The sequence below is a fragment of the Dendropsophus ebraccatus genome, chromosome 7 (assembly GCF_027789765.1).
Source record: "Dendropsophus ebraccatus isolate aDenEbr1 chromosome 7, aDenEbr1.pat, whole genome shotgun sequence".
NCBI classification, from domain to species: Eukaryota; Metazoa; Chordata; class Amphibia; order Anura; family Hylidae; genus Dendropsophus; species Dendropsophus ebraccatus.
In genome coordinates this window covers 36555782-36571312 of record NC_091460.1, presented here as the reverse complement: position 1 = coordinate 36571312, position 15531 = coordinate 36555782, and the positions used below count along the sequence as shown (strand labels likewise).

The 15531-nt window shown below is 40.6% G+C and overlaps 1 protein-coding gene across 8 annotated transcripts in view; it reads left to right on the top strand.

The window, feature by feature from the left end:
* POLN (DNA polymerase nu) overlaps positions 1-15531 on the top strand; it is a 118743-nt gene that overhangs the window by 43802 nt on the left and 59410 nt on the right. For all 8 annotated transcript variants that reach the window (XM_069977312.1, XM_069977308.1, XM_069977307.1 and 5 more), the window contains 3 exons: positions 3304-3418; positions 12403-12485; positions 13100-13228. In XM_069977312.1, coding sequence (XP_069833413.1) covers positions 3304-3418; positions 12403-12485; positions 13100-13228 — 327 coding nt within the window. The remainder of the gene's footprint in view (positions 1-3303; positions 3419-12402; positions 12486-13099; positions 13229-15531) is intronic.

Sequence of the window (15531 nt, the reverse complement as noted above, 5' to 3'; positions counted from 1 at the left end):
CCACGGCCAGTATGTGCCACGGCTGCTGCAGGAGCTGTATACAGCGGTTCAGGGAACCATATCAGCCCGATTGGGCTGATTGGTTCCCTTTAGGTTTTCTGAGTTAAATCAAAGTCATACATACTTAGGATAATTATATTATTAACATTTCCATTATATTATCACTATATTCTTAGGCTATGTTTAAACATGGCGTTTAGTTAGCATTAGTTATGTGTTTTTGCCCTGAATTGCACAATCACGGTAAAATAGTGCTGAGTTTGCCTCAATTTTGATGTATTGCAGATTGCGTACTTTAATACAAAATAGCTCAAAATTGCTGCAAAAACGCATAATTAATGCTAACCAAATGCTCCTTTTTATACAACAATTTAGTCAGTATAATGTCACTTGTGTGGTTACAGAGGTTTCGTTGCTGTGTGACAGGAGAGCTGACCATACAATGCGAGCACCCCCAGGCTTCTGTGCTACTAAATATAGATGCGCAGTAGCTATACACATGCACAGTGAAGGGAGACACCTTGTAGTCATATGTAGAATTTTAATTTAAACATAGAAAACCTGCTTTCGATTACAACCCCTGCTGATTTCTTAGAAAATATTTTTCACCACAGTGCCTCTTTAAAGTGTCCCATTATATTGTAGACAACATTGTCAACATGGTGCAACTTTTTCTGATATGAATAATGAATAAACTTACGCCAGCTAAGCCATGCCGTCATCATCTGTGAGGAAGGAGTCATGACAAGCAAGGCGCAAATGTGTAATAAATATGTCTAAGTGTCTAAATTGCACAAATTACACAAAAACATGGGTGCAAGAACAATGGTAACCCCCTCCCCAATCATAGGATGTCGTCCTTACCAGAACTACAAATAGAAGGTCATGAAGCTTATTAGGCCCTGGTCCACCTTAAAAACAGTATCACTATGAATACAAGTGATCTCGCCTCTACTCCTGAAGCCGATTCATTGCTAAAAACGACGAGTCTTTAATTTTAGGCGATGAAAAATAAGTGTACCAGTAATCTTTTTCAGTGTTGTGTGCACAATGAAAGCTGTATCATATCCATTTGGGAGATAATTTTCATGCTAAAAAGAAGACAATTTTGATAGAATTCATCATCCAGATCATTGAAGAATCATATTATACAAAGAGTGTTACATGGCTGTGTTCATCTGTGCCAGATGCTACTGCCCACTAGAGGGCGCTCTCTGCATGTACATATTGCGATACGTTTTCTCCAGTGATTACTTGCACCCTGCGGAGTGTAATAACCGTGCTGTGACTTATTCTCCTGTCATACTAGATGCCATTAATGACACATATGTAAATATTTGCTAAATTGAAATTCATTGCAGTCTCTATAGTTGGGGGGTTCCTTACACGTTTTCTCAAGGACACAATTAGTCACTACTTAATAGCTGAATATAGCAAGAGGGTTATTATTATATTATCAGTCCGTAAGGCTGGAGTATACAGGTCAATATTTTGAGCATGAGTGGAAAATAATGTGCTTGACCCCCAACCTAATAATACAGTATATATGCCATACAGTATATATCAGCCATACCATTAAAAAGGGAACATAAGTAACATTGATTATCTAGTGACAATGGAGCCTGTCTGGGTGCGATATCTTAGGAAGCAGTAAGTCCTTGAAGTGAAATGGGTAAGCATCAGGATCTTAGTGGCTTTGACAAGGACCACATTTTAAAGGTGACAACTGGGTCAGAGTATGACCAAACCAGCAAGTCTTGTTGGATGTTATTGGCCTGCAGTTGTTAAAGGGGTTGTTCACTAAAAAAAATATATAATTTTCTTTTAAATCAACCGGTGCTAGAAAGTGCCAGGTTTGTAATTTACTTGTATTAAAAATCTTAAGTCTTCCAGTACCTTTCAGCTGCTGTATGTCCTGCAGGGAGTGGTGTATTCTTTCCAGTCTGACACAGTGTTCTCTGCTGCCACCTCTGTCCATGTCAGGAACTGTCCAGAGCAGCAGCAAATCCCCATAGAAAACCTCTCCTGCTCTCCAAACTGGAAAGAATAAACCATTTCATGCAGGACATACAGCAGCAGATAAGTACTGGAAGATGAGATTTTTAATAGAAGTAAATTACAGATCTCTGGAGCTTTCTGGCACCAGTTGATTTAAAAGAAAAAAATATTGGTGAACAACCCGACTTAAAGGAAAGAAAAAAGGTGAACTGGCTTGGGTGCCCATGGCTCATTGATACAAGTGGAAAGTGAAGATTAGCCTATCTCGTCCATATCACAAAAGAGCAAATTATGGAAATAATTACTGCAGGCTATAATAGAAAGGTTTTATAACATATTCTAGGGGGACATTTACCAAGGACCGTGCACCTATTTTTAGGTGAATAATTGGATTTTTCACCCATTTTTGGTCCTATTTATAAACCAGTATTCGATGGGCAAATATTTTTTAGATGCGACTTTTTAAAAAGTCGCACAAACAGGTGCAGGCTTACGTCTGGTCACTACCTGGTGAATATGCTTGCGCAATTTTTGCATTTTTGCGACTTTTTCTGTGCCTTTTTTTGCAACTTTTTACTTAGATGCATTCACTATGGCACTGCTACATTTTAATAAATCAGTCACAAAATATTGGACCAAAATATACACCAATCCTCATTAGAATAGTCACACACATTACACTTGTTAGTAAATCCCCCCCCTAGTGTATTGCAGCCTGGTGGGAATGGGTATGTGTAACCACAGACAAGCCAGACTACCTATTCTAGCCCCTGCCTATTACTAAAAGCATTAGAGGTGGGCCATGGAGCAATGAAGAAGACGACCTGGTCTGAGAAATCACATTTATTTCTTCATCATGTGAATGGCTACATACATGTATGTCACTTACCTAAGGATGAAATGACACCAGGAGGCACTATAGGAAGTGTGATGCTCTGGACAGTTGGCATCTGTAGGATGTGCTGGATAAACAAGTCCCATCCCTGGAGGCCACAGCTTACACCTTTTATGCTAAAGGAGTGCTAAAAGCACTCTATATACTTATTCTGAGAGCACGGGACCTATAGATATATTCAGCATGTGCATTGGGACCTCTCCTGTCACATATGCGGAACATAAAGTAATAATGAGATCAGACCCTGAAATACAACCCACAGTGATAGTCCTAATATTATGTATTCTATAAAAAGTGCTGCCATTGCATTTACCGATCTGTAAGCACCAGCGGCTGGGTTCTAATTACGCCTTGTGTTTTTACACATCTAATTGATTATTTTATGCTAGGTAAAGTTTTTTTCTTTGCAGATTTCTCCCAGATAGAACTGCGTTTACTTGCTCACTTTTCTGCTGATCCAGCACTTCTGAAATTATTTCATGAAACAGAAAGAAGCGATGTATTTACAGCCCTGGCGTCCCAGTGGTGAGTACAAGATATATCGGCACACGCGAGTGGTGTTAATTAGAAAACATATCGCAGCGCCATAAAATAAACAACAACTAGATACAGAATTTTGCTTTATATAATTATATAACTTTCTGACATACTTTGTGTTTTATGTCTTTGCTTTTTTCAAGTCATCTGCTTTATGACAATAAGGGAATCATTGTTTGTTACATCCAGATGATAAAAACCTAATAATAAGTTTGCACAGTAAGGTTATGGTGAAGCAGAAAAATACACATTTCATACGCATTTCAAGGCACAAATGCTTCTGAAGTATATGTTTTTCACTACGGTAATGCACTGTCCTCTATCTGTTAATATAGACGGCCGCAAATTACGATCACAATGTGTTCTTTCATTTGAATTGTTTTTAATGCAGCACAACACCGTACACGCAAAAAAGAAGTAACATCTTACTACTTTTTACGTTTTCTAAAACAGCATTTTCCCACTAAATTCAATGTGGACAGGAGCGGAGCAAGAGGTGCTGAGCAGATTGATGTATAGTTTCATTTAATGTAAATCTCTGCTCCTTCTGGAATAAGTAGTCAGATGGGCGGTCCTTTTCAGTGATTGACAGTTATTGAGTGTGTATAATAGATAAAGCTGTCAGTCATCCAGTCAGTTGGATATTCCTACTGAGAGATTGACAGCTCTGACTACATGTGCACTAATACACACACACATAGCTGTCAATCAGTGAGCAGGTCCGCCCACCAGAATGAGCAAATGACAAGTTATCTTGGAACTTTTCTCATAAAACTATCGATCAATCTGCCTGGCTCCTCCTGCAGACTGGACAGATTTTTTCAACATGAAAGGTTCCCTAAGTTATAAAGGACAAGCATGAACTTTGCAATACTGCTGCCTGCAGGCACTGGTGCTCTTCGCTGTATTATGGGGAGTGTTTCCTCCTTATGTGCCTGAGAAACCACAATGTATACAAACATGCAGAAATCATGGTGGAAATCCACACTGGCTCCGAGTTTTATTGATACACTGGATTTATTGAGAGGTGTGGAGATACGCCTATAAAAGTGTGCAGACACAGACACACTGGTCTTGCTAAATCCTTGGCCATTATTGGGTTAAAGAGGACATGTGGCCTTACCTGACCAGTCTCTTTTAGTAAATAGGTGTATTCCCCATGAAATAGTAATTCTATTGATCCATGACACATTTCTTTTAAAGCGGCACTATCAGCAGGTTCTTCCCAGAGAACCTGCTGATATGCCGCAGTAGCTGTGTATCTCCGTAGTACATAGCCATTAGTTTAAACCCTCTCGGCCCCTGCATTGTTTGTAAAATCGCTAAATGCTGTTAAGCAAATTACTAGAATAAGAGCATTTAGGGCATTACTCGGGGCCGGAGAGCATAGCCGCGCCGCGGCCCCCTCCCGTCCTGCCCACTATGCATATTCATAACTGCATAGTGGGCTATAGAGCGTATAGAGTGTATAGACACTGCCACTGCGCAGGAAAGCAGTCCCGACGGAGACAGGCTGCTTCCCGCACATTCGTGATTCCCACGGTCCGCCGCCGATCCTCTCGGAGGTTCCTCAAGACGTAAGTTTAAACTCTATCTTATACGTACATCCTGCGGGACCTCCGGGAGGATCGGCGGCGGGTTCACGCATGCATGGGAAGCAGCCTCTCTCCGGCGGGACTGCTTTCCCGCGCAGCGGCAGTGTCTATACACTCTATGGCTGGGTTCACACTACGTATATTTCAGTCAGTATTGTGGTCCTCATATTGCAACCAAAACCAGGAGTAGATTAAAAACACAGAAAGGATCTGTTCACACAATGTTGAAATTGAGTGGATGGCTGCCATATAACAGTAAATAACGGCCATTATTTCAATATAACAGCCGTTGTTCTAAAATAACAGGAAATATTTGCCATTTGCCATCCACTCAATTTCAACATTGTGTGAACAGATCCTTTCTGTGTTTTCTATCCACTCCTGGTTTTGGTTGCAATATGAGGACCACAATACTGACTGAAATATACGTAGTGTGAACCCAGCCTATATGCTCTATAGCCCACTATGCAGATATGAATATGCATAGTGGGCAGGACGGGAGGGGGCGGGCTGGGTGTTGCGTGGCGATGCTCTCCGGACCCAAGCAACGCCCTAAATGCTCTTATGCTAGTAGTTTGCATAACAGCATTTAGAGATTTTACAAACAATGCGGGGGCCGAGAGGGGTTAAACTAATGGCTATGTTCTCTGGGAAGAACCTGCTGATGGTGCCGCTTTAATATACTTTCCATCTGTTATCCCAACAAGAAATATATGACTAAATAGTCAACTGGGTGTTACCAGTTTAGGGGCGTGCAAATACAGTGTCTAGAACTATCAGTTTTGATTGGATAATTTTACTCTGTAGGGACACATCCACAACTGGTAACATCCGTTTGACTATTAAAGGGGTTTTTCAGGCTTAGAAAAACATGGCTGCTTCCTTTAAGAAGAAGAAGGAGCAGCACAAGATGGAGCTATAAGAAATGTTCCAAATTTGCTATTTCATGGGGAAGACATGTATTTTCTAAAAGAGAAAGGTCAGAAGAGGCCACAGATTGCCTTTAAAGACAGATGCATGCTTTACAATCGATTTCTGTATATGCATAGGTGACTGTACCCTGTTATTGAGCATAAAGCCTGGCAATGCCAGGTACAATGCTGCTGAAAGACGGACTGTGGTTTGGAGAAAGCGCTTACAGTATAAAGCTCAATTATCCGGTATGTGTACGGCTGTGGAGCATTGGTAACATTTTAGTTGCTAAGGTACTAATAACCTGAGGCTCTCTATCAGCAGGACAGAGAAATGTGAGAGCGCCGGTCAGGCCAGGGAGCTGTAATGGCACAGAGTAGCTTCTATCATTATATACTGTATATGTGTGTGGGTAGAAATACATTTGTTTGTCTCTGGCCATTGTCCACACAGAATATCTTGAAATCACTAAATAACAAAGGAAATAACAATGTTGCACCCACTTTGTACAATCGATTTCAACCTGCATATCATCTATGGACTGAAAGATTTTTATATCTGTAGGATCAAATTGTCTTGATCAATGGACAAATGAATAAAAGGATGAGTCAAACAATTCTGTGTAAGATTCCTCCCTGCTGGTGTATTATGAAGATAATACAAACATCAGGGCAGACGGTGTTATGTTCTTATTTAGCTCTCTGGTGTCTTTTATTTAGAAATATACCATCTTGAACAAAGGTGTCAAACTTGCAGCCCTCCAGCTTTTGCAAAACTACAATTTCCATCATGCCTGGACAGCCAAAGCTTTAGCTTTATGCCTTTCGTCTTATAGGACACTAATGGTGCGTTTACACGGAACAATTATCGCTTGAATTTTTGCAATAACAATCGCATTTGAGCGATAATCGGCTTGTGTAACGATCAAGCGACCAGCGAGAAATCGTTATCGCGATCTTTCAACATGTTCTCAAATCGTTGTTGGTCCTTCGCTGAAGATTTATCTCTTCGTCTAAACGCTGATCGTTATAAACATCAAATCGTGGCTTCAAAATCGTTAAACAATCAATTGGCCAAATTATTGCTCCGTGTAAAGGGTCCATAAGGTAAACAGGAGGTGAGATATTGTGCACTACTTGCGAGGCAGTGAGTCTATGATATATAAATGTGTATAGATTTGGGCTTCCTATACCTTGCAAGCATGAGACATGACAATTTTAGCTCTGTACAATCCTTATTTTCTCTTTAGGGCTGTACATTTATGTTTACGTTCAGCTATACTAGAACAAGCCTTGTCCATGGTCCTGACAAACATACAGTAAATCTCACGTGAGATGCATTTCTTTATTTTGTCCTCAGTTTAGACAGCTAGACCAAACAGAAATGCATACCAGTGACACATGCTATATCTATTGGTGGCGCTATGGTTCAGAAACGCTACTCTATATTTTTTGGGATTGCCCGAAGTATGGCGTTTGACATGCGAGTTTATGAACTATCCCATCTCCAGATCCCCTGCCTTTTTTTTTTTTTTTTTTTTTTTTTTTTTTTTGGTGCACCTCTGTGAGATTTACAGATTCTCACTAAACCCTTATAAAATCTAGTTAGAGAAATCCCCTACCATAAATGTAGAATTAAAGAGGGTTCTCCAGAGAAAAAAAATAGGCTATATTCACATAACGTCAAAAATATTAAAAAGGCGGCCGATTTTCATATTTAAAATAAAGTCCGTTTTTGCCAAGATTTATCTGACTGCAATGGCAATGCATTGAAGTCAATGGAAAGACAGACGTCCAATGCACACAGCGTATTGAATATCGGACGTTTGTGCCGCGGGCGTCAAAATAATGTACATGATCATTATTTTCGGACGTCTTTTGCAAACAGCGGACGTTTTTTATTTGTAGTTCACACACAGTTTTTCTTTTGTCACCGTTCTGTCTCCATTTTTACTATTAAATTCAGTGGACTTTTCAATTAAGCCACAGCCAAAGTCCAATTAGTAAGCCCAAACTAGAATAATGTACAAACACCTCTCAGTGCACTAAGGGGAGGTCAGGCTGCTAAATAGCGTCCGTTATTGTAGACTCAAAATCACGAACGTCATTTTAAACGGAGATGAAAAGACGTTGTGTGAACATAGCCATAAAGTTATACAGGTTTGTAAATTAATTTGGTTTAAAAAATCTCAAGTCTTCCCATACATATCAGCTGCTGTATGTCCTGCAGGAAGTGGTGTATTCTTTCCAGTCTGACACAGTGCTTTCTGCTGCCATCTCTGTCCATTTAAGGAACTGTCCAGAGCAGTATCAAATCCCCATAGAAAACCTCTCCTGCGCTGGACAGTTCCTAAAATGGACAGAGGTGGCAGCAAAGAGCACTGGAAAGAATACACCACTTCCTGCAGGACATACAGCAGCTGATAAGTACTGGACAACTTTTAATAGAAGTAATTTACAAATCTATATAACTGTAAAACATTTTTTTTTCTCCAGAGTACCCCTTTAAAAAACACTGTAATATGCTGCAGCCACCACTAGGGGAGCTCAGGGGCTTTCTGCATTTTACTGTAAATCGAACTCAATGATCTTTATTTTATTGTGAAGTTGCCTAAAAGAGGAAGCTTCACCTGAAATGTTTAGTTTTCAGGCTTTCAGGATGTAATTCTCCATCTATCAGGGGAAGGCTGAAGTATCATCATGTTTCTCCTTTCATTTCCCTTTTTCTTTTTTTTCCCACAATCCAATTATCTTGAAAAGCGGTAGCTATCTGTAATGATAGAATTACACAATGCCAGCTGTACAGGAGCAAAGAATCCTTCCCAAAAAAACAGATGGCATTTTCTCCAGCAAAGAGCCATCTCATGCGGTGTCCATCCACTTAACAATATGTGAGTGTACAGGTGAGGAAATAGCACACGACCCCTGCGCTTTATTTGGCCCATGGCATAACATGTATCATAGCTTTACAGCAGTTTGTGGGGCGGTAGGAAGGTGAGTGGGCAGCGTGTCCCTCTGCACCTAAACAGTTCCGTAAGGATCAGAGACTGTAGCACGATGTAATGTTTTTAGCTCACTACCACGCCAGCCTGATATGTCAAGCAGGAAATTGTTGATAACGGCGCAAGTAATAAATCAGAGAAAACAGACACAGAAATGTCAAACTGTGAAATATAATGAAGTCATCTATGACCGCGTTTGATTCCTAGAGCGTGGAGAATTGTGGTGAGATCAGCAAGAAGAAACCCTTGTCAGGGTAGAAGAAAAGTTATCTGAACACATTGCACTACTTTAGGGTGTCTTTAGAGATCACCCCACTGTAGTAATGGAAAGAATGAGCAAATGACTACAAATGACTACTCCTTTGTACGGTTAGTGATCAGCCCCTAGCCCTTGCACAGTGTTGTAGTAATACAGTGCACAGCAGAGCAGAATATCAGCGGGCCAATGGGGGCCTGATCGATAATGTAAACGAGCACCGATCTAGACTGATGCTCGTTTACTGGGCCTATTCCACAGCCCGATAATTGTTTAGCGAGGGCTGCAGGGACATCGTTAGCGATGTTTACACCATACATTACCTATACATGTTGCAGGCCTTCTCCTGCACTCCTTCTTCCTCCCGGTCCCGCGCGCAGCAGCAGCTTTGGTGCAGCCTGTCTGAGCTGACAGACCGCTCAGCCAATCACTGGCCGCGGCGGTCCTGGCCAGTGATTGGATGAGCGGTCTGTCAGCTCAGACAGGCTGCACCGAAGCTGCTGCACGCAGGACCCGGGAGAAAGAAGGAGCGCAGAGGAAGCCCTGCAACATGTGTAGGTAATGTATGGTGCTTCTGAGATCGTCTGTCGCCCGCCACGCATCACTATTCCACACAGCGATGCACAGTGGGTGCCCGATTATTTTAGGTTTGAGACATTGATCGGCTGATCGATTCCTCTCTATTCCATGGACCGATGTGGCCAATTATCGCTCCATGGAATAGGCCCCTAAGGGTACTGGGTTTCACCAAGCGGTTTTTTGCCGACTAATGATTACTGATAAACAATCTCCCAATTACACAGAACGATGATCGTTACTTATGATAGTTCTTGCGTACGTTTTGTCGTCGCTATTGCGTACGTTTCAGATATGACTTCTTATTACTCCGAACGATGTGCAAACAATTTATGTTCGAATTCTATCAAACGACTTGATTTCTCGTTGGTCATTTAATCATTGTCTGCTATCACACAAAACAATTATCGTTTAAATCCGAACGATGTAATGATTTTTTGAACGATAATTGCCCCTTGTAATATGGCCCTAAGAGGGGCACTGCCAGTTCCTGGTGTGACAGTCCAGGAGAGAGGAGCAATGGAAACCATATGCTTCCAGCAAAGGACCTGAATCCTGTGTTACTCCTTCAGCCTGAGGATGGCAAGCCTGTACCTTGCGATCCTAAACAAGGTCAGTCTGAGCAATAGCAGCCAAAGCACAGTAGGCCTGAATGTAGCTAGTCTGATTCATGTCACTTATTGGCAAAGTCTACAGGACTGTCCGCACTACTTGGATAGTGAGGGCACCTGGAGTACAATGCTGCCAACCCATAAACATTCCAACCAGCATTGCTGTACTGCATCACCTTAGCTTTCTGTCAGATACTAAAACATTGTATTTTTGTCTGTTTCTATTTTCTGACTGTCATTTTTTATTTCACTTTTTGCATATTGTTGCCTGAGCTGTTTTTAACAGCATTTAGTGACATGCTTGACAGCAAGCCTCATGGACATAGATGACAATAGACAGGACCCTGACCTTGAGATGAATGTGAGATATTACTGAGCAAGCTCTATTGTCTCCTCTATCTTCTGGTGTCACATGATGCTGCAATGCTGTATAGATTGCTTTACTGTAGCCTCCTCTTATTACCACAGACAGAACAGGAAGTCAACTTCCCTAACTGTCAGCTTCTCCTAAGTTCACTACATTTTGCCTGAACATTGCTGCACAAACCCTCTTTACCCCTTACAAGACCTTGTATAAGGGGTCAATCATAGATCACTATAGCCTGATGGTGGCCTTAAAGTGAACCTCCCCCCCCCTTCTCTCCCTTGTCGGTTAACAGTGTCACCTGGGCGGGGCTTCATGGCAATTGGGCCCCATCTCCTGGCTGGGGAGAGTGCCAAACTAGCCCCGCCTAGGTGACACTATCCACCAATAATGAAGTTATTTTAGAGCAGAAAGAAGACACAGACAAGTCTTATACAAGAATATATTAAATGTAAAGCATCTATGCTTGTGGATGGTGCAGAAAACCGCACATAGAGTAAGGGGGTGACAATATCAGATTATCTCATGTGTGGGGTCTAATTATTGGGAACCTATTGATTATCACAACAGAGATCTCTTGGTACAGTTGACTGGTGCCCTTTTCACTTGCTGTGAGACAAAGATAGCTCAGCGCTCTACTTGTCTGTCTTTGACAGTCCCACAGTAAGAGAATGGAGCAAAGCATACAAAATGCCGCTACATTCAAGGACCCAAAAAGGCCCTCCACTTCGACGATCAGAGGGGTCCCCAGAAGTTGGATCCAGGCGGTCAGATACTTATCACCTATCCTTTGATGGGCACAGTGGTATGGGCAATCTGATTTGGATTATAGTACCACTCTTTGGAAAACATAGTGGGGAACCTCACCACTGTGGTGGTCCTGTAAGGCTCTAGCATGGATCTATACGTGTAGGTCATTGGTCTAACTAGGCTTGTCCAACTTGAAAACATATCATTGTATTAAAATTATAATTATAGTTTTTGAGGTGGGTTCATTGTAAGAGCTTGGGTTATGGTTAGACTTTGAGTTTTTTGCTATGACATGCTGTACATGACAACTATCTATTATGTGGCTTCCAATAGGAAAGGACAAACCCCTGTTGTAAATGTTACACATGTAGACTCCCTTCTTGTATGAAAACCATACATTGGACCCCATATGATTCCCATAAGAGAAGTGAATGGAAACATTCCAAAAATCTTTGTTGCTTTGCCCTGATATGGGCCATCCTATGGCTGCTCTAAATCCTACTATAACCCAAAGCCACAATATTGCCATATATGTACCTAGGCCTTAAATTAAGGTACGTGATCCCTAGCATACCTGTGCAATATGTGCTTCTCTCACATAATACTTATTATTAATAGGAGCTAACAGCTTATCTCTTCTTAAAGGCTATGGACACCGTCCTATCTATTTTGTATTGCATCTCATTTAGTATCTAACAAAAATACTTGTTGTTATTAAAGCTTTTTCACTATTATGCATCTACAACTTGTATTTATTACTACCTATACAATAGGAGCTGCTCTTTAACAGCTTGGTCTCCAGTCCTTCTTTCTCTTCTCCTGAACGCTCATTGAAACTGAATTCTGATCTAAGCAATGGGATTGTTTTGTTTATATTGTAGGTGAATATTTATTTTCTGTTACACAGGAAAGATGTGGAGTATGAAAGTATAACCCAGGCTGAGCGAGAACAAGCAAAGCGAGTAGTGTACTCTGTGATCTATGGTATAGGTAAGAAGGCTTCCTAAGTTACGATAATAAGGATTGATATAATGTAACTTAAAGGGGCTATCCAGGAGGATAACCTTTGTAATACACTATTTGCAGCCATTTTTTCCCAATGTACTGTATTACGGCAGATTGCCACAGGGTCCATTTATTTCAGTGACCTGAACGTAGTCAGCTAATGACTACATTTGGGTTATACATGTGTTTGTTCTCAAAGACTTAAAGGCGTATTAAGCCACACTGATGAGTGTCAGTATAAACTTGTGTACATTCGGGAAATTCCCTGAATATAGTCTCTTAGGGACTATGTTCGAACCATTGAAGTAAATGGCTCCTGGGATGCTCTGTGCAGGTATGTGTCGGAACCCAATTTTGAGAAGTTGCCAACATGAGGGCTGAATTGTGGTATTAATGAACCAATAGAAGGGATGATGGCTGCAGGATCACAGTATACTTTTTCCGTCTGTTATAATGGAGCCACATAGACTTTATAGGAACTATAGAGCCAAATGGTCAGAAATTTTTATTATTGCACAATGGCTTCATTTTTTATTATTAATGTTACTAAGAAAATGAAAAATGTTACAATATAGCCTTTAATTGTATTTGTGTTGCAGGAAAAGAGCGTCTTGCAGAATGTCTTGGCACGACCCCAGCTGAAGCTAATACATTTATGGAGTGCTTTCTCCAAAAGTACAGGGTGTCTGATTTTACCCAGAGAGTTATACAAGAGTGTCACAGTAAAGGTAATGCACATCGTGTCATGGCATTTCACTTTTCATGGTTTATAATAAACAGTTCATTCATAGAATAGCTTTCGACCAGATGTTCTATAGTCCTATGTGTATGACCAGGCATAACTGAATACAAATACTTATCAGAGCACAGGACATTCTTACATTTGCTGCTATATCACGTACTGTAAGCTGATCTCATTGGCAACAAGGGCTACATGTAAGAAAGTCAGATGTGTTCCAATGTGGAACTTATAGATCATAGTGCATCTCTTGTTTGTTAAGGAATGTATATTATGGGATTTGATAACCACATACAACTAAACTGAACCATTATACAAACATTGAAAAACCAAGTGGGTGTGACAGTTCAGAAGCAGGAAAAGATAAGGCACAGTGAAAGTTCAGAATGATAATCCAAAGGGCGAAACAAAAGTCAAAATCCAGGGAAAACCAGGCCAAACACAAGCATTCAGGCCTTACAGCAGGTTTGTGACTGTATACAAATAGATACTCTGACAATAAGTTAGAGACCTGGGTGGGTTTAAATAGTAGACCCTGATGACATCAACAAAATGGCCAGAAGTGAGAGATCAGCTGACATGCAAGCACTTGCTCATTCATTGGCTGATGGCTGACCCCCATTACTCGAGGTGATATCTGCCTCATTTGACACATAATCAGCCCCTGTAACAGGGCTCTAATTCTGGCAGATCCATTCAGTGTTGGACTGGCCCACTAGAGGCCCGGAGAATCCTCTGGTGGGCCCCCAGCTTTGGACCTGCACTAACACTGACAGGCATGTCGTTCCTCACTGGTTCTTCACTGGTGGTCTGGGGGACTTCATTTCCTCTGGTGGGCCCGAGATTCCCCAGTCCGACACTGGATCCATTGGAGTGTTGCATGTTTCTCTATCCTGATGATTACATCTAATGTAATATTGAGGCTCAGATTTCCAGGTAACAAAGTTGGTCGTGGGATCAGTGGTCTGGAGAATATCCTACTAACATTAGGAGGAACCTTAAACACTATAGGGCTACAGAAATGAATGGACATATAGTTATGAAAGGAACCCTGTTTTCATCTGTGCCTGTATTTGCATGTAGTTTCGTAAATTTCGAGGGAACTCCAATTGCAGGTGCTATAATAGGACATTTCACAACTCCTTTGATAAAACATATATAATGGTTATAATGTAAGGCAGGAATAGCCATTGTCTTGTGAAAGTGTTGTAAGCTTCTCAGACAGTATGACCATGCTTGTGACAAGACTCTCTCAGGTAAGCTGCAATTATGTAATTTCCTTTAAGCGAGATTTGCAGCATTAGAACAGGATAAGGATGTCCTTTGTTAAGTGCCATAATTGATTATTCAATTTTATGTAAATCCCCATGAAAGACTAAATGCGTTTTAATCCAACTAAATGCACAGTAGGCCTAATCTCCATCTGAAACTATAAATCCTATATCTTTTCACATCTTTTGTATTACGCAAGATTCCACACATCTTTTCAGAAGGAGAACTAAGCAGTAGGATCACACTGAGAAAAAATTATGGAGTCCGTATACAGTATGTGTATCTGTCATCTATCTATCTATCTATCTATCTATCTATCTATCTATCTATCTATCTATCTATCTATCTTCTATCTATCTATCTATCTATCTATCTATCTATCTATCTATCTCCTATCTATCTATCTATCTATCTATCTATCTATCTATCTCCTATCTATCTATCTATCTATCTATCTATCTATCTATCTATCTATCTATCTATCTGTCTATCAGAATTGTAAAGTGCTGCGGAATCTGTTGGCGCTATATAAATAAAAATTATTATTATTATTATTATTATTATTATCATCTATCTATCTATCTATCTATCTATCTATCTATAGAATACAAATAGTGTACACGGCACTCAGAGAAGAAGGTCGGGTGCCGGCAAGCATGCCGAGGGTCCACCAGGCAATGGTGAATATATCCTTCAAAAAGGCTGCAGCACTCCGGAGGTAGTGAAAAAATGGTGCAAAAATTTATTCACATCCCAAATCAAATACAATGAAAGCGACGTTTCTGACTGCAACAGCAGTCTTTTTTCAAGGCTTGAGTGCTGCAGCCTTTTTGAAGGAGATATCTATCTATCTATCTATCTCCTATCTATCTATCTATCTATCTATCTATCTATCTATCTATCTATCTATCTTCTATCTATCTATCTATCTATCTATCTATCTCCTATCTATCTATCTATCTATCTATCTATCTATCTATCTATCTATTATCTATCTATCTATCTATCTATCTATCTATC